The following is a 27,073-nucleotide window of genomic DNA, read 5'->3' as shown; positions in this document are numbered from 1 at the left end:
AAAGAGTTAAGAAGTGAAAAGCCACAGAAAATATTTACAAAACATAAATCTGATAAAAGACTAGTATACAAAATATACCAAGAACTCAAAACCCAACAATAAGAAAACAAACAACCCAGTTAAAAAGTGGGCAAAATACCTAAACATACATCTCCTGAATAAAAAACATAGATGACAAATAAGCATATGAAAAGATGCTCAACATCAAATATCATTAGGGAGTTGCAAATTTAAAAATGAGACCACTGCGTACCTATTAAAATGGCTAAAACCGAAACACTAAGGGTGTAGAGCAACAGGAACTCTCATTCATGGCTGATGGAATGCAAAATGGTACCACCACTATGAAAACCAGTTTAACAGTTTCTTATAAAGCTAACCATAGTCTTACCATATGATTTAGCTGTTGTACTCCTAGATATTTACCTAAATTAGTTGAAATTTTATGTCTACTCAAAAACCTACATACAAATGTTAGTAGCTTTATTCATAATTGCCAAAAATTGGAAGGAATCAAGATGTTCTTTAATAGGGCAATGTGTAAGCTGTGGTACATGCATACAGTGGAATATTATTCGGTGATAAAAAGAAATGAGCCATCAAGCCATGGAAAGACATGGAGGAACATTACATGCATATTGCTGAGTACCAGTCTGTAAATGTTACCGTGTATGATTCCAGCTATATCACATTCTTGAAAAAGCTAAACAATAGAGAGTAAAAAGGTCAGTTGCCTCCAAGGGATCAGAGTGAGCAAGGAAAAGAGGGAGTGACTAAACATGGGCAGTGAAAGGATTCTGTACACTGTAATGCTAGACACATGGTGGTGTGCATTTGTCAAAACACTTAGAACTGTACAACACAAAGAGTGAACCCTAATAAACTGTGAACCCTAGTTGATAATAATGCATCATTATCGGTTCCCTGATTATAGCAATTGTGCCACCCTACAGCAAAATGTTAATACCTGCATAAACTGTAAGGAGGGTACAGTAGGGAAAAGGCAGTATTGAGAACTCTGTACATTCCACATGATTTTTCTATTAATCTAGAACTACTCTAAAAATAAGATCTATTAATTAAAAAAAAACAGGTAACCATGTTTCATTTTATAATTTTTTTACCATTATCCTTTTTATTCTCTTTCATCATTCAGGCATGAAGAAAAATAATGTCAGTTTTTAATCTCAATCTGTCCAAAGTGTGTGATAATACATGAAACCACGCCATACCTCTTAGGAGTCAAAAAGCATTCAAAAATTATTTTGGTATTAACATTAAAGATTAAGATCAACTTCCAGGTAAGCCACACATAAGGGTTAAGGGCAAGTATTTCATTCCATTGAATTTGCAGAAATGAGAGAATGAGGTGTATGATTTGAAATATTCAAACCTTGAAGGTTTCTGCATTAGCATTCAATAAAAACTAACGTGCTGGTGTAGTTTCACTGGCTTCAACTTCCTGTTTGATTTCATTAATGTACGGATGATCTTTGCCTGAACTACTTCCCTGTCGCAATGGCATTCTTCACTGCTTTCTCCCCAGCAGCTTTGCTTTCCAGGCCCCTGTCTCGCCTTCCCAGCTATAACTATGTGGAAGCCATGGAATACACAGGGTAATGCTTGCTGGAGGGTTTGACGATTTTCTGTCCATATCACAGGGCTTGTTCCCAGTCCTGCATGTACAAGCAGACACCCATGGCTGGGTACAACATGTGCCATATGTACACATTGCTGTCCTCAAACACGGAGCTCATCTTCTCCTGGCTGAGCTCACAGCTGTTCAGCAGTTCACTAGGGCGTTTGTAGTGCTTGGCTCTCTGGTGTTCGTCCATGACACTGCGTGTATATCTATCCATGTCACAGATTATATCAGCCTTAGGGGGAAATCACTGAGCTTCTGGATTTCCACTTTGGCCTTATCTTTGTCTTTGGTGATATACTCCTGGCACTAGCAGGTAAAGTAGTAAGACTCTCTTCACCACCCATTCCTGTCTTCTGTTGGGTACAGGAGGTCAGTACAACTGGTACAAATCTCCTCTCCCAGGATGATATCCTTTATAGCTCTTACTTCTGCCAGGGTCCCCTTGTAGGTCACAACAACAGTGGGGCAACAACTATGAGTCGTCAATGCAACCTCAGGAAATATTGCTGATCTCAAATGAGAAAGCTCTGACCCTTCAGTTGTGAAGCCATTAGGGTGAACCCATGCAAAGAATACCAGCAAGCTATCACTGTCAGGAAGCTGGAGGTGTTGGAATGAAAGTGATGAAGAACAGCATTGTCACCTGAATTAAGTCCTTCTGCTCATTGTCTGATTTATCCAGATGTGACTCAAACTCCTTCACAACCAGCAATTCCTCTGAAGGTGCTTTCTCTGGGTGGATTTTCTGTTTGGCCAGACTCTTTGCAATTAGCCTTACCATCTCTGAGGGATTCCAGTTTTCCACCCAAAACAACCCATGCGATAACATTCCAGCTCATCCATGAGCCAATCATCTTTCTGACAGTGTCTTTCTGACACTCCCCATTGCAGTAAAATGCCTGCTTGCATCTTCTACATTTGAACAATTCTTTTTTCCTGGCAAAGCAGTACTCGCAATGGTTGCCCCATTCCTTGACCATGAGCATGTAGGCTTAGGTCTAGAGGGGAGGACTGAGTCTCCCACATGGAAGGGCTGCAGGGTTCACATCCTCTGCCCCTTGCCCAGGCAGCAGGAGCCCCCCTCCAACCCCGCCACTGTGGTCTGCAGCCCTCATGCAGCCAGGGGGACACAGCACCAGAGCGATGGCTCCCCATCCCCATAAGGTGTTACTGGAGAGGTGTCACCCAGAGCTGCAGGGCGAGTTCTAACACTTTTTAATGATTGTTCAGAGTAGTTGTGTGAAATTAACTGGAGAGCTATTATAAAATTGTTAGTTTCAAAGAAAACTCTGCATAAGGTGCATACATCTAGGTGGTCTAGTCATCTAATACACTTAGTATATTTTAAGAGATTTTAGGGGTGCCTGGGTGGCTCAGTTGGTTAAGCCTCCGACTTCGGCTCAGGTCAGATCTCACGTTCGTGAGTTCAAGCCCCGCGTCGGGCTCTGTGCTGACAGCCAGCTCAGAGCCTGGAGCCTGCTTCCAGTTCTGTGTCTCCTTCTCTCTCTGCCCCTCCCCCTCTCATGCTCTGTCTCTCTCAGTATCAAAAATAAATAAAACATTAAAAAAAGAGAGAGATTTTAACAAGACATTTTCATGAACTACAGGATCCAAGGTCCTATTGTTTGATGTGAAATATTCTAATGAATATGATCTTAATATTGAAGATATAGTTATGACCCTAAATTTCTTGACAAGGTCTGTATCTTATTTAAGATATTCTATCCCAACTAGCCTTATACTTTTGCTTTTTCAATATTGGTCAAATAAATGACTGACGGACTAAATGAATGAATGAATATGCGAGTTGTCTAACAACTCATGACTTAGTCCTTTCTATTGATTCCTAGTTTTCATTTATAGCCAATAAATAAAGTATGTGATATTTGCTATTCCTCCTCTTGACTCCATTGAGCAAAAGGTAATCATAAGCTTCATCTACAGATTCTTTAATGTACCTTGACTAAAAACTTTAAAGGGAGTCAGAAGTTGTAAATCTTAGCATTTCAGTTAGAAGCTCAAATGGAAATCTATTATCATAGATGTTTTGAGAAGTCTCACAACAAATCATTCCATGTTGTTAATTAGACAAAAGAGAGGTTTACATAAGTTGTCATAAAACACTAATCGACACTTATTTGTGCCATCACAATTTGAGGTTTCCATTTAGACGTTTCTTTAAAATGGCAAAAAAAATAGGGGCGCATGGGTGGCTCAGTCTGTTAAGCGTCCAACTTTGTCTCAGGTCATGATCTCATGGCTCTTGAGTTCAAGCCCCATGTCAGGCTCAGTGCTGACAGCTCAGAGCCTTGACCTTGCATCAGATTCTGTATCTCCCTCTGTCTCTGCCCCTCCTGCTCATGCTTTGTCTCTCTGTCTCTGTCTCTCTCTCTCCCTCAAAAATAATCTTTTTAATGGCAAACGAAATTCTATGATATTGAAACTGTTTGATAACAAATCCAAAAATTGCTTAATAAGCTTGAAATTAAAAATGTTTTAGGGAATTATATTTGTTAGAAAACTTATTGAAGAAAACTGTTATTCACATAAATTACAATCTATGTTCACATAGGGAGTTAGTTTTATCTTATTAATAATTAGTTTATTATGCCCTCAAATTAACTAAATAAATATGAAGACTATGTAGATTTTCTTAAAATTAGAGAAATAGCTGAATGTTATCTCTGGTGGTAAAAATTAATTTTACAGACAATAAATGATTACAAGTTTAAAATACAATTAAAATCCAAATTTACCTAGATGGTTGGATACACTGATTTGGATGGCACAAAGAAAAGTGGCCTTACTTGGAAATTTTGCAGACTTGAGATTTAAAAAATTTTTAGACTAGTGAAATAATCCATATCATGGACAAGACCACTCAGGAATTACACTGCAAGGGAGAAGAACAGGGTAGAGGAGCACATAGAATGCTAAGAAATACCTCCGATTTCAATAAGAAGAGGAGTCTATGAAGGAAAACCAGAAAGAATGGCCGTTAGTGTTGATGAAACATTTATGAACTTCCACTATGAACTTCTTCCATCTTACTATATCTACTTCCTTTTGTCATTTACTAAAATTGCAGAACAATGACAAATGAGAATCGGTATGCTAGGCATGCATATCCTCTTATCTAGAAAATTTATATAGTATGTAGTTAATAACACCAAATAGAAAATAAGCACAATGCACGGCTTTTTAAAAACCAAATAGAAAATAAGCACAATGCACGGCTTTTTAAAAAGTTTTTTCTATTATCTCTTACTAGCTGCTTAACCTTAGGTAAGTTAGTAAGCCTTTCCATGCCTGTTTCCTCTTTAGTAAAAGAGATACTACTGTGACTTATGCTACCTGCATCATATCACAATATTGTTGTGAAGTATAAATTACATACATGGAAATCATCTAGAAGGGTGAGTTGCATATAGTAAATGCTGAATGAATGGTATCCATTATTACTGTAGCATAGTAATTTTATTTATTTTTATTTAAATTCAAGTTAGTTAACATACAGTGTAGTATTGGCTTCAAGAGTAGAACCTAGTGATTTATCAGTTCCATATAACACCCGGTGCTCATCCCAACAAGTGCCCTCCTTATTGATCATCACCCATCTTGCATTACCCGTCCACCCCCTCTTCATCAACCCTGTTTGTTCTCTATATTTAAGAATCTCTTGTGGTTTGCCTTCATCTCTTTTACCTAATTTTGCCTTCCCTTACCCTCTGTTCATCTATTGTGTTTCCTAAGTTCCACATATGAGTGAAAGATTTAGTTGTCGGACTTATTTCGCTTAGCATAACACACTCTAGTTCCATCTACATTGTTGCAAATGGCAAGATTTCATTCTTTCTGGTTGCCAAGTAATATTCCAGTGTGTGTGTGTGTGTGTGTGTGTGTGTGTGTGTGTGTACACATCTTCTTTATTCATTCATCAGTTGATGGACATTTGGGCTCTTTCCATAATTTGGCTATTGTTGATCATATTGCTATAAACGTTTGGATGCATGTTCTCCTTTGAATCAGCATTTTCCTATCCTTTGGATAAATATCTAGTAGTGCACTTTTAGGTAGTTAGTAATTATAAATGGATGAAATGAAAAAGTCAATCTTCTGTCCTAAGTGCCAGAAACAACAAGTCCCTATGAAATTCAGTGAAAAAAAAAAAAAAAGCTATTGAAAGAGAGTCATGATATCTATCTCATTATGTTTGTTGTCTAATTCTTTCTGGACTTTCTTTTTTTTTTTTTTTTTTTAGATTCTATAATTGGGTATATTATGATGGCAAAATGTGGTTCTTTGAAACTACAGAAATCAAAGACTTAAATTCCAAAACCCACCGTACTTATTGTAAAAGCTAGATCCCTAAGCATTAAAACAGTGTCTGATAGGTAGTCAGCACTGAGTAAATAGTCATTGAATGCATAAATGAAAACTTCTGAAAGTATTTTTATTCCTGTTTGGTATTTTGATCAGTACTCTCCTTATAACTCTTCAGTGTGATAGAATCATGGAACGCTCGAGTTGAAAAAGGCATCTCATCCAACAACCAATGCAGTGACTGAACCCCGTCTAGCAGTTTACTGATGGGCAGTCTAATTAGCTCTACTAGTCCAAAGGAAGTTCATTACATCTGAAGACACCTCTAGCACCAATTTAAGCCTTTTATTGAGCCACAAACTCATTCCCTGTTGTTAGTTGGTCCCTAGGGAAATAAAATAATTTGTTGTGTGTAACCATGTGCTAAGAGCAATATATAGCTGTCTCTTGCAAAATTCCAAGGATGTAGAGCAGTGTCGGGCATATGTAAGTCTTCTGTAAATACTCATTAAGTATTATGTTTTTAATGTACTCTTTGTTAATTATTGGTTGATACTAAATTATTCAAGCACTTTCTACATTGGCTCCCACAAACCACATTCTTGTCCATCCTACACATTTTGTGTTGAGCAAATTTGGACACCATCATCTTCAGTAACACAAAGGACACCATCGGTCATCTTCAGTAAACTTTATTTGGTTATATGATAGAATTTATCACAGTCATTCATGCTTGAATTTTTTCCCTTCAGTATATATATTTTTTAATGTTACTAAATACTAAAATTAGGAAAAGGTGTCCTGATCTAGTAAACAGAAAATAAATATCATGAATATCTACTTTTATTTTGAGGCTTTTGTATTATGCTTTTTAAAAATGATATGTAACTTTGTATATTGTTATAAACTAACAATATGTTAAATCCTTGAAAATTAATTTTGTATTTAGAATACCTGCAAGGCTTTTTGTCAACCCAAATCAGGGTTAGCCTAATTATATCCTAATTAGGGTAAATTCATATATTCAAGCTATTTAAGCAAGAATAATACAATAGATCAGTTAGAAGGTAACTCTGTCAAGTTATAGCATATGATTGATGTTAATGCATCCATATCATGACTGTAAAAATTAAAACCAAAACACTTATTAAAGACCAGACATCTTTGCAATTCAAGAAAATATCCATTATGTTGGGAGAGATTTTAATACTCAGTTTAAAAACTCAGTTAAAACTCAATTTAAAACTCAGAATTGCTCCTCACCTTTTGGCTAAGATCAAGTGTGAAACTCAGTTAGAATTAAATTCCTATATTGGATATTTTAATACTTTTATAGTATAATCATTATTGAACATTTTCTTCAACTCTATTTTTATTTGTATTTGATTTTTTTCTATTTTAAAACCATCAAATCATCTCTAGGTAACATAAAATGTATATTGTAAAGAAGTATCTTAACTGTGTGTCCACAAGAATACTTGTTTTCATATAAATCAACGAATAAATGTTATATATTATATGCATTTCTAAATGACAATCTCAAAATAATTCTGGTTTTTAAAACCAGTTTGAATGCTAAAACTCATCAAAAACCATCAGCCTGGGGCTCCTGGGTGGCTCAGTCGGTTAAGCATCCCGCTCTTGACTTTGGCTCATGTCATGATCTCACGGTTGGTGAGTTCAAGCCCCACACCAGGCTCTGAACTGACAGCATGGAGCCTCTTGGGATTCTCTCTCTTTGTCTCTTTCTCTCTGCCCCTCCTCCACTCATGTGCTCTGTTTCTCTCAAAAAATAAATCAATAAACTTAAAAACATTTTTTAAACCATCAATCTTTCTGAGTATCTCTCTTCATCACCTCATTGATCAATGAAGTAATATAGCAACCTAAAATTAGTCATTTTTCTTACAAAATATGTAAGGATTTAATTTCAAGTTCCTAGTTACACAAATCTGCAAGAAGAAATTAGAGGATGATTAATCAAATTTTTGGTTATGAAGTAGGTAAATATTCATAGGCATGTAAATATTTTAGACGAATGAATAAATGAACAAATAAATAAATGACAAAATGTCACAGTTACATTAAAGGAACTAAAAAAGACCTTAAGTTAAAAGGGGAAAATGTTTATCTAAGAGATATCTGATTGTTTAATATATGAAACACAATTTTTCCCATTAAGATTAGACAAAATAGATTCTGCTAATGTGGGCACAAATACAGCTTAAAAATTATTTCATGGATAATCGATTTTTCTACATTGAATTCAATTTTATTTCACTTGTTAAAACATCTGTAATACACAAAATTACAAAAAAAGCTAGTCCTATTTAAATGAAAATAGGAAATAACAGTGCTGCTTAACTATATGATCAAATACAAGCTTGTTTTCAGTTTCCATGGAGCCCTCATACAGCTCTGCAATAAAGATTTTTCTTTACATGCCTTATGCAAGAAAAGTCCTATTAAATAAAAGAATGAAATTTGTGCACTTGTTTCCCTCACATATATACTGACAATTCTCTGTTACTTGGGTCAATTTATAATACCATACAAATCCACACGGGGTCTTTCCTTGTCATTCTTGTATAAGGATACAGAGATCAAATGGCAAAAAGACAGACAACTGAGGCCCAGTCTCCAGAAAACAATAAGGATGCCATGAAGGAAGATACTTCATTAGATGGAGAGACAAAAGGCCATGTATAAAAAGGGAGAATAGAAGAGCTACTTGGCTGCTTAATACTATTTATTCCTTTAATTTTAGAATGGCATCAAATACCAATCATTTCATTATCTTTTGTGAAAATGCATTTAGGGAAAAAGTAGACTCCCACGGCTATTCTTTTCAGTGGTAAACTGAAACCATAAACTGCTCTTAACTTGAAATCATTCCAATGTGATCACATTTGTTAAATAAGTTTTCAAAACAAGTCTGCCATCATTGTTACTACTAGTGTTTTATTTTTTATTTCCTTGATTCAGAAAGAGACAAAAGATTATACAAATGCTTGTCACTAATCTATTCAATATCCCTTTACTCCTTTTCAGATTTTTCCTATCTGTTCCTTGAAACTTTATTAACTTTTCCATAAAATCTTAGTGTGTATACCTGAAAGGGCTTTTTAACCACAATTGATCTTTTTATTGCTTTAATACCTTTAGGACTTAATTAAAATGTCTTTCTCTCCTTTGGGAGGTGCCCTTCAAGTAAGCACCTACAAATATTTTATAATTATACAATTGATCCTCGAACAATGCCGGTTTGGGGGGCACCGATTCTCCACACAGTCTAAAGTCTATGTATAACTTTTGACTTCCCCCAAACTTAACTACTAATAGGCTACTGTTGGTCGAAAGCCTTTAACAATAAAATAAACAGTTGATTAACATATATTTTGTATATTATATGTACTATACACTGTATTCTTATATTAAGCCAAAGAAAATATCAAGAAAATTATAAAATACATATACAGTTCTGTATTGTAAAAAATTCACATATAGTGGACTCAAACACTTCAATACTTCAAGGGTCAACTGCAATGTGGAAAAAAATAAGTGTCTTCTGATTTATAGTGTGAGTAAAAGGGTTAGTCCCCATGTCATATACTAAGAGAAAGCAGGGAAGAATGCCAGAGTCTGTTTGTATACATTGCCTAAACACATTGTGAATACCTAAAGTTGCAAATCTTGAACTTTATTATCCTCCCCTTCAACCACAAACTCCTGTTTCAATTATTTTACTCTCTCTCACATCTTTGATGCCTTCGGTCCTTTAATCCTATTAATAATATAAAAACTAACATTCATTCACAAAGTGTTGTACATTTATTTATTCCTCTCAACAATCTGTATTATCCTCATTTTAAGTTTTTTAAAAAATTTTTTGTTTATTATTGATGCAGAAACAAAGCATGAGCGGGGGAGGGGCAGAGAGAGAGGGAAACACAGAATCTGAAGCAGGCTCCAGGTTTTAAGCTGTCAGCACAGAGCCTGATGTGGAGCTAGAACCCACAAACTGTGAGATCATGACCTGAGCCAAAGTCGGAGGCTTAACCCACTGAGCCACACAGGCGCCCTCCTCATTTAAGAGAAATGAGACTCAGAGCGACTTAGAGACTCACCCAAGATCACACTGCTAGGACTTCTGACATCAGGATAAATGGAGACATTAGATGCTTTATCCTTATATCAATCACATACATTATTGAACAAATATATAAAATATTAAAAGAAGCAAGTATAGCCATCCTAAGAATAAGAAGGTAAACTTTTGGAGGACCATAAATTATGTAGGAGAAAACTATGTTCCATATAATGAAATGGTGAAAGCTGGGAACAGAAGTCCAGATATAACCAACAAAAAGCGTAATACAAGGATCTAGGCACACAACTGCCACTTTCCAAGAAAAAATTATGCCTCTGTTTGGGAAGAGTAGGAGTTTGGGGTAATTAATAGAACAATGCCCCTGGTAGCTAGTTTCTAAAATTCTGAGGTTTGTTTTATCAGCTAGAGTTATCTGGATCAATAGAGTAATGGGTACCTTGAAGTGGGGTGCTGGTGTGATAAAAATCTCAAGTATGTGGCATTAAATTTGAGATCAGAAGGCAGTTATCAGAAAAAAATAACTACCAGAGACTGGGAAATTTGGAATAGTGGTAAAAAATGTTTTGTGACTATTACCTTTAATAATTTGGAAAGCAGACCAAATACCTATAATCTTGTAGCTCTATAGCAGTATTCTCAAGTGGGGATGATGTGGGCCCCTGGAGGCAAAGATTGAAGAAATACTGAAATGCATGTTTCCGTTATTTTTCAAGACCAACTCAATTGTTATGACTCCAGTCCTCTTATGAAATTGTGCTACTTTATGTCATATCAGAATGGAGAAGTCTTGCCTTTGTATTCCATCAGCATTGTGACACTTAATTCGCTCCTTTTTCTGCATGTCTCTTTCTATTGTAAATCTCTCGAAGCAGATAGTCTTATCCATATATCCCATACATTGCCTAGTACACGTTTTACACACGGAAAGTACACAAGTAGTGTTTGCTGAGTGTGTATTTGTTAAATGAAATGTTTATTACTCTGTAAAGCACTGATCCTTGATCTCATAGTCTAGTATTAAGAAACACAAATCACAAAAATCATTTCACAATATACTACAAGTCTCATAGACTTTAAGGCCTATACAAGTTCTCACATTAGGTATCACAGTGACTGCCTACCCTTAGGCATTCTTTCACTGTGTGAAGATGCCTGCTGGCCAAAATGGGGAAGACAGATGACATTTCTAAGGAATAAAGTTGGTGTAAAGAGTATAAATGATGGTTTTTTAAGGAGGTTAGGGGTTGGAACATGCTAAACTAAATTTTGATACTTGAGTAGCAACAAGGATACCAGAAACAGAAACCATTATGGCTGCCTGCGGGAAGGAATGGTGGGAGGCAAAGGCCTGTGTATATACTGGAAAGGCTAAGAAAGAGGAGAGAGATAAGGAAATAATGATCTATGTTGCTATATAAGACCAAGGAAGATAAGCTTTGTTTGGCATTCAATTAAAAAAGTATTTTAGCTCCTTAGCCCATCTAGATAGCTCTGACATTAGAATGCTAATAGAGTTTACTACAGAGGGAAAGCAAAGCAACAATTTTAATTTCCCTTCCAAACTTAAATCCTGTTTTTCAATTGAAGATACAAATCTGGACATCTGAAGACCATGACTGAAGGTAGATTTGGGGTCAGAAGCAAGCAGGTAATGGAAATGGACAAAGTCACTCAGAATTAGTAAAAAACAAGAACAAAGGAAATTTTTAAATGCAGAGAGCACACAAAGTATAAGCCGGCAAAGTAATGAATAAGCAAAATAAATCATGATGCTCTCCTTACATAGTCCCTATCGCACCATGTTGGCTCTTATGTATGGGCCTTCCATTGAACCAGATGGGGTTTTGTTTTTGTTGTTCAAATGTCATTTTCCTCACCTTAATTGCAAGATTCTAAGGGAAAGCACCATTCATCCTCTTGTATTTTCCTAAACCCACCACCCCCAGTAGTCTTATGCGTTTACTAAGACTCTATCAATTCCACTTCCCTCACCATCCACATACCAGAAGTCCAAATCTCTCACAGAAAGCAAGTTCCTAATTTCCTTTATCAATACCTGCAGGTAAACCTACTCGCACAAAATTCTTGGCTACTGCGAGTACGGGTTTAAGGAAACACTGTAATGTACAGGTTGGTTTTCTGAGAACTGATGCTGTATCAAGACTCATGAAGCAGAAAACTTGGCAGGCCTAGTGAGAAAATGAAGTCTGTGGCTAATGTCTTAATGGAGAAAGAGAAAGCGAAACACACAGCCTCTGGTGGGGCATTAAGGGAAGAGGAATTGGGAACTAAGGATTTATGACTTTGGGGCACACACAGTAAGACCCAAATAGTTTCTGTCATCATCCACTAACCATTCTCAACTACTGATCAAATGCATCTAACTTGGCACTGACTTTTTAACATTTTATTTTTAAAAAAGCAGAGATTTCAGGGGCCATCTATGAATGAGCAGCACACACTACTAAGCCTGGGACTATGATGCTGCAACACACATCATTACAAAATGAACCTCACTGTAGCCCATATTTCCCTTTTCTCTTCTCTAACCAGCTCTTCCTGTATTTCAACCTACCCTTCCTTTTTTCCCCCATATCATCTCAATTTTTCCCCCTTTGATCTGTATGAATCTGAGTGCATACATACTCATGTGGTTTTGATAGCAGCAGTTTCTAAGATCTTTGGTCTAGCAAGACTTTTGTTGGTATAATATTGTGCCCATGCCTCGAATTTCTTTGAGATTGTCTCATGAACTAAAGAGAAATGTCTGCAAAAGCTGTTTATTTTCCCAGTGGTGGGTTTTAAATTGTTTAACTGAGAAAGGATCCTCACTGAGCATGGCTAACCTGAAATCAAAAGACAGATGATCCAAATTTCAAATGCTAATAGGGTGGAGATAAACAGAAATAAAACTACAGAATAGTGAAAGAGGAAGACTAACCTCATGAAAGAGTAAAGGGAAGGGCAGTTGCTGCCACGGGTGCACTGAAAAATGGAGAAGTAAACTCAGACATCCCTGACGGGTCTGGAGGGAGGAAGGTGGGTGGCTAGAAATAAAATTTGAAGACTGGAAAGGTCAAGAGGTTAGCCTAGGTTTGACAGTACAAGTGAGGCTCTGGCATCAAATACCTGGGTTTAAATTCTTACCTGCAGCCAAGTGATTTTCAGCAATTAAGGATATGAGCTGAGCAACAGTATTTCTACCATAATTTGAGGATTATCTAAGTACATTGCTTAAAACATAACATGGTATTCAGTAATTGGCAGCTCTTATACTTATGTTTAAGGATAAAAGGGTCCAAGTCAAACTGTAGCCTACCCATGTTGCCAGCTTTTGGAAAAGAGCAAATAGCTATAAATCTAAAAAACAAGAGCAGTCTCTCACAGGCTAGAGAAAGAGTCACAAGATTCACACTCAAGGTCACAAAACAGTGAACCTTTTACTAGATATTAAAATTTAAAACCACACAGCTTAACAATAATGTTAATTTTACCACTAGGTGGCAATGATACAGCTGAATTTCACTGACAAGGTTAATTTTAAAAATTGAGCAAACCCAGACAGGAATTCCAAGAAGCTTTTATATATATTTTCATGTTAGAAAAATGAAAAATTCTTTTATATACAATTGAATTTATAGCAGAATGTATAATTATCTGATCCGATATGTATGCTAATTTCTGATGCTTTTTTTTCCCCTCTGTGCACCAAGGCAATTCATGCAATAATTTTTAAACAGTTCTAATCACAAAAGTCTTTTTTAAAAAACCTGGACATATGGCATGAAGATAACAGTAATTGGGGAAAGCTAAAAGTCTCTTTGAAGTTTTAGAATTCTAAGAAAGGCACTATAAAATGCAAAATATTTCAATAAAAAAGTTAAACCTTTAAAAAAATGACAGAGAGAACATTTTGTTTTTTTAAGGGCCAAAGCATGAAACAATATGGAGACCCACATTGCCTTTAAATTACATATTAAACCAATATTCATACATGTAAAGTCTTTTCAATGTGTTAAATATTAAATTTACTAAGCAAATTTAGCAAAATTCTGACTTAAATGGATTCTGGAAGAAAGAATACCTTTTTACAGGTGTCAAAAGTTACTCTTTTGAGTAAATGATGAAATTCCTCAAAATCTGGCACTTTCCATGATTATTTCTGCTTTCTTCATAAAACAGGTCTTTCTTCATAAAACATGGCTTGTTAAAAATAATAAAAAACTTTATTCTTTCCATTTTTTTCATATCAAATAAAAAGAAAAGGCATGATAAACTTTTTCAAACTATAGACATTTCCAAATACACAGTATACAAACATAAATTCCCAAGATTCTCCCCCACATATAAGGAGGGAGTTCATACCACATGTAACATTATAAAACCTATACAATAATTACATGAATAAATAATTACCCAATTCATAATATAAGACCCAATTAAAACAAGCCTATTTATTCCCTTTTCATAAATAACCTAAGGTTCCCCAAATTTTTAATTCACAGTTTTCTACAAATAGATCAGAATATCTTTTATATATCAACTTTCAAATAGTTTTCTAATTTAGTAATTGCTATATATTTCATTCATTTCAGAAAAATCTCCCCCTCTTGCCACCTAAATGTTTGTAAGAGAATAAAACTATGATTCCAAGTTATTTTTACATTCATAGACCAGTTTCCTCATTATTGGACTTCACTTTAAATTACTACAGATCACCCTGAAAATTAAAATATAGGTATTTCTCATTCTGTCAGTGTATACAGATATACAAAACATAACCATTTAAGATGTCAGCACAAAGAAAGATTACTGTGGCAACCCTCATAATCCAAAGAACAGATTTCAGGAAAGTGCTCAATCTGTTCAGCTGTCTGTAATTTTTGTTAGAAACTTTAGGGAATGCCACTGTAATAAAAGGGACAATTGCAGGTCTACATGTGTATAGGTAATTTGTATCTATACAGAATCAGCTTCCAGTTATCTGCACAAATAAAGGAAGAGACACAGGATACAAAACACATAATCCTCAAGCCACTTCAGATACATTTTTGTATCTGTATTTCATAGGACTGTGTCTGAGAATTGAGAACACAAAGTAAGCCATACTGCAAAGATTAAGAATTATAAACACAATTACCAAAACAATGGTTATAATGAAATGCCATTATTGACTTGAATTTGTCATTTTCTGTTTATTTCTGATGGTGGCTCGAAGTTTACGTATCACCAGTTTATCAGGCAGAATCATATCACCTTGTTGTTCTAGATAGTCCAATAAGTTTTCAGTCCATTGTAGAGCAGCTGCATGATTAATATGTTTCTCTGGAATCAGTTCTATTTCCTCCTCCTCATTTTCACTAGATTCACTTGTCTGGCCTTGTGCTCTTCTGATGATTTCGCTGTCAGTTAACACTTCATAGCCTGGTTCAGTACTGTCCACTTCAAGCCATTTTTCAATGTTCTCAGTAGTCACATTTTCCAATCCTTTGGTATGTTGTAAAATGGTAGCCACAGTAGCCACAGAAATATCTTCTTCATCAAAGTCCAAGCCTTCTTTCTCCTCTATGTTAGGAAGAATCTTCTTCCATGCTCTGCTAATGGTCGCTGGCTTTACTAAATTCCATGCCATTGCTATTTCATAAAGTGCATCTAGCAGAGTTAGCTTCTTCCAGAATGATTTCAGGTCATTGCCTTCTTCCAAGTTGTTCTGAAGAAGACCTGCACGGTAATTTCTCTTCATTGTCGCTATGACTCCTTGATCTGAGGGCTGGATCAATGAAGCCACATTAGGTGGTAAATACTTAGCAAATATTTGGCCATCATCTGACCTCAGGACATTTTCATTTGGATGTGTTGGTGAATTATCCAACAAGAGCACAGCCTTTTCCTGTAGGCCTTTAGATCTTAAGTACTCTCGAACTTGTGGCACAAAGATCTTATCAAACCACTGCCGAAAAATGGAGAGATCCATCCATGCACCTTTTTGGCTGAAATAAGAGACTGGCAGGTTTGAGGTGTCAGTTGACTTGAAAGAGCGAGGTTTCTTTGCTTTCCCCACAACACAAAGTTTCAGTTTATGTAAACCTGTTGCATTGGCACAGCACATGATTGTGACTCTTTCTTCAATTGACTTGTGCCCTGAGACAGTGCATTTACCTTTGATCACAGAAGTCCTGGAAGGTAGGCATTTCCAAAAGAGTCCAGTTTCATCGGCATTGTAGATTTGTTCAGGCTGTAAGTTCTCTCGTTCAATAAAGTCTCGAAAGTTGTTACAAAAGTCTTCCACAGCAGTCTCATCTCCATTTAATCTTTCATTTCTAATGTTAATCTCTCTAATGCTGTGCCGCTGCTTAAACCGAGTTAACCAACCAGCAGAGGGGTTAAAATCACCATCCATACCCAAAGCATAAAAGAAGAACTCTGCCCTTTTTGCACAAATTGGTCCAGATATGGGATTCCCTTTTGCTCTTTGCTGGTTGAACCATTCTAGCATTGCTCTGTCCAGTTCCTCATACATAGATGGCTTCATAGATTTCCTCTTGGCAAGAAGACTTGTGGAATCAGAACTGCTTGCGTAAGTTATAATCTTTTCCTTATTTTTTCTTATATCTCGAACTGTTGTCTCACCAATTCCATAAATTACTGCCAGTTGTTTGGAAGAACCTCCATCTTCAAGCTTTTTTATTATATCAAGCTTATCTTTAATAGTTAACACTACCCGCTTCCGTTTCCCTGACATGCTGAGGCTCCGGGACTTGAGCCCTTGCCCCACACTCACACTGAAACAATCTACAAAACCCTTCCTTCTTTCACACAGACCCACTTTAGCAGTCTTACACACTCAGTCTCTCAACCTTACCAGGAACCTGGTGACCCTGCCCCGGTCCCCGGACAGGCTTGGCCGGCAAAGTGACGGCAGAGGAAAGTGAGAAGGGAGGAAGTTTGAAGGAACAGGCCTTCAACTTAGATGGGCAGTAGATGAGGCCCCAAGTCACCGCGGATAATCCGGATTACAAACATTTGTTTTATTCCCCCAGTGGCCGAGATAAAGATTATAACTCCATCGTGACCACAAACCTCCTTCAAGCCCTGATCCAGGTTAAACATCCGTCACTAGCCCCTGCCACACCCCAAAGTTACGGCAGAGAGCGGAAGAGCCACGGAGTCAGGGACTAGCCCCCTTCCCCAAAGGAACGGTTATGTTTGATTTCTTCCCCAGCAGCCAACCCCTTCCACCGCAAGCCACACTTCCCAACCTGGGCTTAGCCTGGACAATCCTCCCGGCCCCTCACAGCCCGTCGGGCCCCTCTCCCCACCTCATAAGAACCAGGACCCGCACCGATCCCCGACTAACGCGCGGCGACTGCTCCTCCCCCAGCACACGCTCCCGGAAGATGCCCCCTCCCGCCGACGGCCCCGCCCCCGGCTCCTCCCAGAGGCGGGACTTCCCCTGGTCCCCGGAAGGGGGAGGAGCGTGGCTAGTCTGGAGTGGGTACCTTGGGGCGGAGGCAAAGGCGGAGGCAGAGGCGGAGGAGCTTTGAAAGGTGAGGGCGCGGGGGCGGTGCAGGGCCAGCTCGGGGCGGGGACTTGCTTTCGCTCGGGCTGCTAATGGTTTATTAACTGAACGTGGAAAGCCGCGCCTCCCGGCGGGCAGGGAAAAAAATTCCCGCCGGGATGTCTGGGTGAGGGGGACGTCCCCTTTCTGCGTCTTTCTGCACTCGCCGCACCCCTGTGCTGAGCTGCGGTAGGCCGAGTGCCAGTTCCTTCCGCAGTGGGGAAGTGGGCGGGACTGGTTGTGGGGAGCTGGAGTGGTGGTTTCGCGGGTTTCTGGTCTTTTCAGACCCTTGTTTGTTTTCTGGGTGCTGAGCTCCCCAATGGCCTGGGGGTTTGTGTCGTCCCGCGCACGTCATCCTTCGTGAGGCTCGGTCTAAGGGTCCGGTTTCCCAGCGACGGTGCGGTGCCCTTCTCTCCCCGAGGCAGAGTAGCGGACTGGCGGGCGCGCTGCGCTGGTTACCTGCGTCCCGCCAAGGAGCCAGGTTTGTAATCAGGAAAATGACTCGAGTTAACTCCCGAGAGGATCTTTCCTATGCCACCCACCCCTGCTGGAGTTAGAGAACCGCCTTCAGTGTTAAAGATTTTAATGAATACTGTAGTTGTCCCGGATGCGAAGCTGGCAGGATGCACTCCGCGAAATTGTGGAGTGTTGGTTCGTGGTTCTAAGTGGAGGGAATTGGCTTTCTCTCTTATCTTTCCGTTTCCTATTTCTGTAATGTCGTGCTGCTCTGTTTCCTACCAGTGGAAGAACTGTGATAAATGTATCCACAGCAATGTGAAAAGAACTTAATTAGAATTATAACATTATTGCCCTTAAATCATGTATCATGCTGGCTTGTTCTGGTGTCCCCAGTAATTTCATCAGATTTTGAGCTCCGTGGAAGCAGAGACCGTGTTGATTTCATCTAGTTGTGCCACAGCTCCGGGCTTGTGCTGGCATTCAATAACCATCTTTTTGGTCTCTTAAGGTTTTCACTCCAAACAATTCTGTAAAAGGAAATATCAGAGAGGGACGTTGTTTACAAATAGGAATGCATCCCTTCTGATGGAATTTCAAGTAATGGCTGGGGTTCCATTGCCCTTCAAACCTTGAAAATGTAAAATGTCACCTGACAGGGCAAATTATTCCTAGAATGAATCATTTGAGGATAAGTTAACCTCAAAGCCTAGGCTACATGATACTTCCTCTGTTGAGACATTCAAGTAGCATCATCAAGTACCTTTGAGTTAGATGTAGAATGACTCTGAGACAGCAGTATGGATTCTTGCCTTTAATCTATCTTATTTGGAGACTGCAAAGCTATGTATATGCTCTTTTTTTGTGTATGTCTTTTATGTGATATTCACAATGAAGCGCAAAGATGTGATCGTTTTGATCGTCATTTGTTTAATGCTTTCTGTTGGAGTTTCTTTGTTTTTCTCTTTGAAGGTAAGGTATTATTAAAGAAGCTTGATTAAATTCGCATTTCAAGAAATTGAGTGTATACTCGGCATATAAACAAATTACATCCATTGCATGGATTTTTTTTTTTAATTCTAATGACCAAGAGATGTCTTATTTATTGGTCTAGCCTCACCTTCTCATTTCTCTCCTTAGGTTCAGTTCACTCACCTTTTCTCTCTGTCATCATTCTTCCTTCCCCAGCTAACATTTTAAAAGTATTCACAATTTTAAAAGAGAAGCCAGCCATATTTAAATTATCTTCTTGTGTATTAATAAAATCATCTTTCATTTAACATTCCTACTGTTCACACTTGCTTTAGTGTATCTACTGAAGCCATATTTGTCATTTGTTTTTGTAAATGTTTTCTCATTCTTTCTCCCAATTCAGATTTATTAGAAAGATTACAGTGTAATTCACATGCCTGGTTTATGCAAACTTAACTATGCGTGCTTTAAAAATTACTTATTTGTACCATATGGCTTCAAAATATAAGCTGCCCAGTTTCTCTGGTGCTTAATCAAAAGAAACAAACACCAACAACAGTAGTCTGTTTAAAGCCTGGAGAAGAAACTGAATGGCCCTGCTCTGAATCAGTATGATTAAAAAAATAAAATAAAATAAAAAATAAAAAATAAAAAAGCAATGCTTAAAGAGTAATACAGAGATTTTTAAGGTAATTTTGACTACTCTTTGCTAATTTTAAGATAAGCCTTCTGTAATATGCAACCCAAGTGTAATTTCAACTAATAGAATATTTTGTCCGTTGACTAGAGTTTGTTAAATTACTGTTACAATGCTCAGTGTATCTTACAGTGGTTACTATCATAAGGTCACATTTCAGCCTACACTGTAAAGATAATTTCTGGTCCATAATCTTAGCAACCACTATTCTGATTTTATATGAGATATTACCATTACAGAAACTGTCATATTGCTTAAACATAACAATTTGTACGTCAAATGAGTGGTATTTCCCCTACTTAACACTCCTACCCATCCTAAAAAAGGAATCCTCTTGGAAAGGTATAAACTTGATTTAGTGGTACTGCCATTGCTCTAACCACTTTGGCATTGTGTTTTTGGATTTATCTTCAAAGTTACAGCATATTTAAAAAATATCTGTAGTGGTAATATTCAGCTTTTGAAATTGGATTTCATTTTTGGAAGCTGTTAATATTTCCTTATAACTGAGACAAATCAATAAAATGGGTATTTAAACCACTCTTTGGGATAAAAAATGGAGTCTGGTTATTTTCATGTTCTTATGTATTTTTTGATATTATGTTTTATAGAAAATCTAAGAATATTCTCTGCCATAGTGTAGATATTATAATAATTAGCCTCAAGATGATTTCTTTGGAGATAGCACTCAATAGAGTATATAAATTCTTATACATGCATTATGAGGTCAGTCTCGTTACGTTGTGATCATATGTCTATTTTTCTTAGCAACTGCAAAAGTACATATGTGTTAACTGTTTTTCCAGTTACATTACTTATCTCTGATTGTTCCTTTATTATATACTTCCGGCAGTTTTAGTGTTCACCCTTTTCTGAATCAGAAACTTATAGTATTTATTTTCCATTCCAATATTATGCTCTGCTTCACCATGAAACTTGTTTTTCACCCAATTTTGGATTAATAGGTTTCTATTGGATTATATTCTATCTTTAACTTTAAGTGGTTTGAAGCCATTGCCGTTTTAGTAAAGCATATAGAAGCGGCCATCTTCGTGGATAGGTGCCCTCTTACTTTTGCACTGCTATCCTTTGTCAGCTACTACTTTATAACTTTCTTCTGATAAATTTTTGATGCTTTATGTTATAATTCATATCATTTCTGTTTAGAATTCTTTGCCTAAGGATGAATGATTCTGGTAACCCCACCCTATTTTTCTATAATTGTCTCTTTCTTTCCTGCATAAAGTCTTTCTTCACACCTTTTCAGTTGCACTTACTTAACATACCGTCTTCTCTCTCAGTGCCAAAGTTTTGACCTTACCATTTTTACCTGCCTGAAATCCCTTTTTCTGTCATTTTTTGTTGTTGTTGAAATATAACCAATCTTTCAGAAGTCTATCAGAGCATATCTGTTCAGTTAAATCTTCAGTGAAGCATTTGCTCTACTGTTCTTCCTGCATCTTTATATTTTATTGCAGTTATTTTTGTCTTTCACTTAGTACTAAATGAATACCTTGCATTTTTCGTAATATATGTTTGTATGTTCTATGCATGGATGATAATCAATCTTCTGGAGAACAGGACCGTGATTTTTCCATATCTCCCTTTCAACACAAAATATAATTCACAAGTGATGTTCATTACAGTTTTTTCATAGATGTTCAATAAATTATTTGTTGAATAACTTCTGCCATCTTCACTCAGAAATTTTATGTGATTTATACCTTTGTGAACCATTTTATAACACCAAATAAATATATTTTACCATAAATGCATTCATTGTTGTGATCTGGTTATCATTATTATATTCCTAATAACTTTATTTTGTAGAAGCTTAAGTGAAAATGGTACATGTTAGAAGACACGAAACAAGGAAAAATTCTAAAACTCAAGAGCGGGAGCAGAAATCTCGAGTTGATTGGAGGCGGACTAAAAGAAGTAGTATTTCGCAGTTATTTGATAGTGATGAAGAGCTTGATAGTGACGAAGAGCTTGACAGCGATGAGGAGTTTGACAGCGATGAAGAGCTTGACAGTGAGGAAGAATGTGACAGTAACAAGGGGTTTGATAGTAATAAAAAGCTGGAAAATGAAAGACGACTTAGATTAATTACAGTTGAAAGTGAAGGTAGTAACTGTGAGCATATCATGAACACTGGCAACAGTTCAACATATGAAGAAGAAAATAACAAAAACAAACATAGAAGTACTGACTCACCAAATCATGAAAAGCATTCCAGTCAAGAGGATGATGATCTCAAAAAACACACTGGACAGATAATAGAGGAGGATTTAGAAGAAGAACATATCAAGCGGGGGAAGAGAAAAAGGGTCTCCTCTGTTATGTATGACAGTGATGAGAGTGACGGCAGTGATATCCTAGTTCCAAAAGTAGGTGTTAAACGTCCTCGTAGAGTGGTTGAAGATGAATGTTCGTCAGTAGAGATGGAGCAAAAAACACCTGAAAAAACTTCAGCTGCAAGAAAGCGAGAACAATTCCAGAAACTGAAAGAACTCTCAAAACAAAGATCTCGTCAGAGACGCAATAGTAGTAGAGATTTTGAGGTGTGTTATATTTTATTGGTTTTGTTACTTTTTAAATCTTTTCCTTAATTTTTATAAAAAAGTGCTGAGTCTGTTCTGTTTCTCAATTCTTGAGTTTATTTTTTAATCAAGTATCTTTGAACATGTGTGACTGCACTATTGTATCTAATATAATTTGTTTTTATAATGAGCCTCAGTTCGTCACTCTATTAAAATTGAAAGACTGTTTAATATGGTCTTTCCTCCTTTTAACTTCTACTTATAATCTTAATGTTTATTTTAAACATTTTACATCAGTTACAAAGGTATATTATCTTCTTCCTAATTCAAAAGTTCAACATTTAACATGACAAGATTTTTTTAACCTTAAAATATGAAATTAATTTCTGTGGATCGTTGGCTTCAGATTTAATCTTTTAATTTCATATCCATACTGAAAAATTTAAAGTACAATTTACTGAAAGTTATGTTCTAATTTAATTAGGACTCTGAGAAGGAATCCTGCCCAAGCAGTGACGAAAGTGATGATGATGATGAAGAAGATGATTATGAATATGATGAAGATGGAGATGACTATATTATTGATGGCTTTGTAGTTCAAGATGAGGAGGGTGATGAAGAGAATAAAAGCCAGCGAGGAGAAAAATTGACTACATCACAACTGAAATTAGTAAAACAGAATTCTCTTTGTAAGTTAATATCAAGAAAATGTTTTATAACTTGCTCTAATCATGATATTATATCAAGTATCAAATTAGCCTCTTACTATCATGTTCTAAGTCATTGATTCGGAACTATGGCTTTATTTTTAGGTAACTTTGTCCCTCTGAATAACAGTTTATTCTAGTAGTTTCAGGAAGATTATACATTCTTAAAAATTGTTGAGGACCCTGAAGAGCTTTTGTTTCTGTGGGTTATCAACATTTACTATCATAGAAATACAAAACAGGGAAATTTAAAATATGTTTACTAATTAATAGACTTTAACAATAATAAGTTTGTTACAGGTTAACATAAGTAACATTTTTTAAAATTTTATTTTTGAGAGAGAGAGAGAGAGACAGAGTGCAAGGAGGGAGGGGCAGAGAGAGTGGGAGACAGAATCAGAAGCAGTCTCTAGGCTCTGTGCTGACAGGACAGTGGGGGCTCAAACCCATGAACCACAAGAACATGACATGAGCTGCAGATGGAAGCTTAATGACTGAGCCATAACCTTTTTATTAAAAATAACTTTTCAAGAAAAGAAGAATGGCATTGATTTACATTTTAATAAATGTCTTTAATGTTTAGCTTAATAGCAGGCAGCTGGGTTCTTATTCCCGCTTTAGCATTCAGTGTATTTTGATGTTTTGATTGAAGTAGATGAAAACAGTATTGCTTCACACAGATAGGTAGCAGGAAAGGGGAGAAAGATTTTAAAAGTATTTTCAAAATACTGTGGATATTCTTATTTGTCACTACACAATTAAACAAGTGATTGTTTCTTAAAGATTAGTTGCAACATGGAATCTGAAACTATATTAATGAACCTTTAGTGCTCACTTACAGTCCATTAATCTGTCTTGATTTGAATGGCTCTTTTACCCATATGTGATTTTGTAACATCATGCATTAGTCATTTGGAAAATACTGATTCACTGTATTATGTAGATCTTCCAAATGTTGACACATTTCATATTACAATATTTTTGAAATCACATTTGTTAATATTATCACCAATCTCATCAGAAATTTTTTTAGGTATGAGGAAGCTGTCAGGCTCACAGTAATAGCAGATAAAAGTTTTCTAAAATTTTAATATCAATAAAAATCTGTTTCTTAAATCTTTGGCAGCAAATACTGTGAGTTCTTGAAATTACAGATTTCCTTTATTCATTTTTGAGAAAATAGTTAACAAATGGCTGCATATCTGTTGTTTATCAGTTCATTTGTTTCCGTTCTTTCTTCCTTCCTTTGTTCCTTTCTTTTTTTTCTTCCTAATTTTTATGTAAACTCTAGGCCCAACATGGGGCTTGAACTCACAACCCTTAGATCAAGAATTGCATGCTCTACTGACTGAGCTAGCCAGGCACCCATCAGTTGCATTTTCAAGAAACATGGCGTTTCATGATAAATGAGGGTTTTCAGCTTCCAACTCCATTTTTCCTCAAAATATGATCAATCATATGCTGTGTACGCAGCTTAGGTGCTCTATACCTACTTCCCATTTCATCCCATTGCATAGTTTTTACTACTTCATCAAGTACTTTCTTAAGTAAAAGTAGCTTTTTACTGAGTGTGTAGCAACGAATCCTACAGGGATTATTTGTGGTTTGGTCCTACTGCCATCATTCATATGAGGGAGCCAGCTGCTTTACCCATAGTTTCTTTTTGTACCATCAGTGAAAATGCCAACATGGTAAAGAAGCATGATTATCTTAGTGTTACTGTTTTGACCTCATAGATCCCCTTGAATGGACTTGAGGACTTCCAGGTGTCTACCACACTTTGAGAATCATTGGTTTTATCAGGCCTATTGAAGTACCAGTGAAATTTACCAGAGCTTGGAAATTAGGATTCTTTTCAAACAGTTAGTTAAAACATAAATAATAGGACCCTGACATTTCAAGGTATCTTTAAATATGTATTTTTCTAATTCCTATACTTGTGCATAAATTCAAAGATTGTTTTTATGATGTTTTACCACTCTGGTAGAAACAGGCTGTTGAATGAACACATTTTTTAATTTTTTCTTCAAGAATGCATTCTTTCCATTTTCTTTTAAATGGGCATATTTACTAAAATTACATGTAATGTGGTTCAATATCAGTCTCATGATTTATAATAAAATAGTAGATTGAGGTATGAATCAAATTTCAAGTAATTTATCAGTTATAGAGATGCCAATGATAGGCATCTATATTTTGAAAGTCAGTGACTATTTTCCTTACATCAGTAGTCACTTGATCACTTGCCACTTGGACACAAAGTGTAGGGAAACTCAGCTAACAGATATCCCATCATTCTGGGTTATAATATCTAGAATGTGATAGAACATTTGCTCAGTGATACCCACTCATACCTACTCCTGCTAATTAATGAAACTCAAAGTCCAGCAGAGGGCAACTGTTTTTAACATCCTTCTCAATCCTACATGTCTGTGCTTGTTTTTTTAAGGGACAATTTTAGATTTACTGAAGACAAGAAACTACAGAGAGTTCCTATATAACCCCCTCACACACAGATTCCCTATAATTAATATCTTGCATTAGTTTGGTACATGCAGTAAAATTGATGAGCTAATATTGACGCGCCATTATTAACTGCAGTTCATAGTTCATCTCAGGGCTCACTCTTTGTGTTGTACATTCTATGGGTTTTGACAAATATGATGCAACAGGTATTCGTTATTACAATGTCATTTAGAATAGTTGTGCTCTCCTCAAAATCTCCTGTGCCTTACCTATTCATTTCTCCCATCCTTCCCTGTACCCCTGGCAACCACTGATCCATTTAATGCTTCCATAGTTTTGCCTTTGCTGGAGTGTTTTATTGTTGGAATACACAGCATGTAGCCTTTTCATATTGAATTTATTGACTTAATAATATGCATTTACATTTTTTCCATGTCCTAATGTGGCATGATAGATTATTTATTTTTATCACTGAATAATATTCCATTGTATGGGTGTACCACAATTTATCTCTTCACCTGCTGAAGTGTTGGTTGCTTCCAAGTTTTGGCAATTATGAATAAAGCTGCTGTAAATATTTGTGTGCAGATTTTTCTATGGATGTAAGTTTTCAACTGGAGTTAATATCAAGGAGCTCTGTGCTTGTTTTTACTACTGAGCATCTCCATGTCAGAGAGATGAATCTTATTTTTTTTGCAATACATTTTATCTTGGGTGTTCTTAATTGCAACTTCTGGCTTTATCATTACAAGTTGTCTTTTCTTAACTTGTAACCATATTCAATGCTTTTCCTCCCTTGAGTTGGTATGTTTCATTAACCACTATTCTAAATTTTATCCTTTATTCAAGTTTCCCATTCACTCTAACCCCCATCAGTCCAATGAAATTGCTCTCATTAAATTTAGTGACTACTTCCTAGTTGCCAAAATGTTTTTCATTTCTTTTGCTAACCTAGTATTGTTATGTGCTTGCCACCATCAACTGACTACCCTCCCTTTCAGAAAGTTCTCTTTTTAGCTTCTGTGGTACCACTCTGTCTTGTCTTCCCTTTATAATATTGCTTTCTTCTTTTTCCACTTGCCACATAAATACTGATGTTTCCAAAGGTCCTCCTCAAATTCCCGTTTGTGCGTCAGGCAGTCTCTTCCCTGTAACTTTTGCCTAACCTATCAGCAAAAATTCCTAAACTTTTGTTTCTAGTACAGATTTCTGCAAAGCCTAAGGTACATTTTTAATTTTCTTATTGAACATTTTTACCAGTGTCTTTCAGACACCTCAGACTCAATATGTATAAAACTAAATTATTGAGCAGTAATATTATGGAGTTTTGAGGTAGTGTGGAACTTACTATTTTTTGGTTGTTGTGGTGGTTACACAACTTTATGCATCTGTTATAGCACTGTACACCAAAAAGAGTTAATTTTATGGTAAAAGAAAGTAAAAATAAAGAGATCCAACTAGGCATTCCCACTTCCAAAAAATAACCTCAATTGTTAATCCATTTCACTTCTCTTTGTATTTCTCATACCCATTAAAGGTGATGATACATTATAGGAACTTATTGTTAGCTCAATGTATGGATGATTAAGATAAGT

The 27,073-nt window shown here is 36.4% G+C and overlaps 1 protein-coding gene, 1 long non-coding RNA gene and 1 pseudogene across 5 annotated transcripts in view; 1 reads left to right on the top strand and 2 right to left on the bottom strand.

Annotated features, from left to right (window-relative positions):
* Positions 1-1,426: 1,426 nt before the first annotated feature.
* Positions 1,427-6,641, bottom strand: LOC115272633 (annotated as a pseudogene).
* A 6,846-nt stretch (positions 6,642-13,487) lies between these two features.
* LOC115272069 lies at positions 13,488-17,459 on the bottom strand. The gene is made up of 2 exons (XR_003900226.1): positions 17,399-17,459; positions 13,488-14,282 (listed from the first exon to the last, which is right to left on the bottom strand). It is a non-coding gene; the product is annotated as an uncharacterized LOC115272069 (long non-coding RNA).
* Positions 17,460-17,541: 82 nt separating this feature from the next.
* Positions 17,542-27,073, top strand: part of CCDC82 (coiled-coil domain containing 82) — a 32,204-nt gene continuing 22,672 nt past the window's right edge. For 3 of the 4 annotated variants that reach the window (XM_029956635.1, XM_029956637.1, XM_029956638.1), the window contains exons 1-3: positions 17,542-17,626; positions 21,593-22,326; positions 22,790-22,994. In XM_029956635.1, the coding sequence (XP_029812495.1) occupies positions 21,607-22,326; positions 22,790-22,994 (925 nt within the window). In that variant the 5' untranslated portion in view covers positions 17,542-17,626; positions 21,593-21,606. Of the gene's footprint in view, positions 17,627-17,949; positions 18,119-21,592; positions 22,327-22,789; positions 22,995-27,073 lie in introns of all 4 variants that reach the window. The other variant, XM_029956636.1, reaches the window with a different exon arrangement.

This window comes from Suricata suricatta, chromosome 11 (genome assembly GCF_006229205.1).
Source record: "Suricata suricatta isolate VVHF042 chromosome 11, meerkat_22Aug2017_6uvM2_HiC, whole genome shotgun sequence".
Taxonomy (NCBI): Eukaryota; Metazoa; Chordata; class Mammalia; order Carnivora; family Herpestidae; genus Suricata; species Suricata suricatta.
This window is presented reverse-complemented; position numbering and strand designations above follow the sequence as displayed.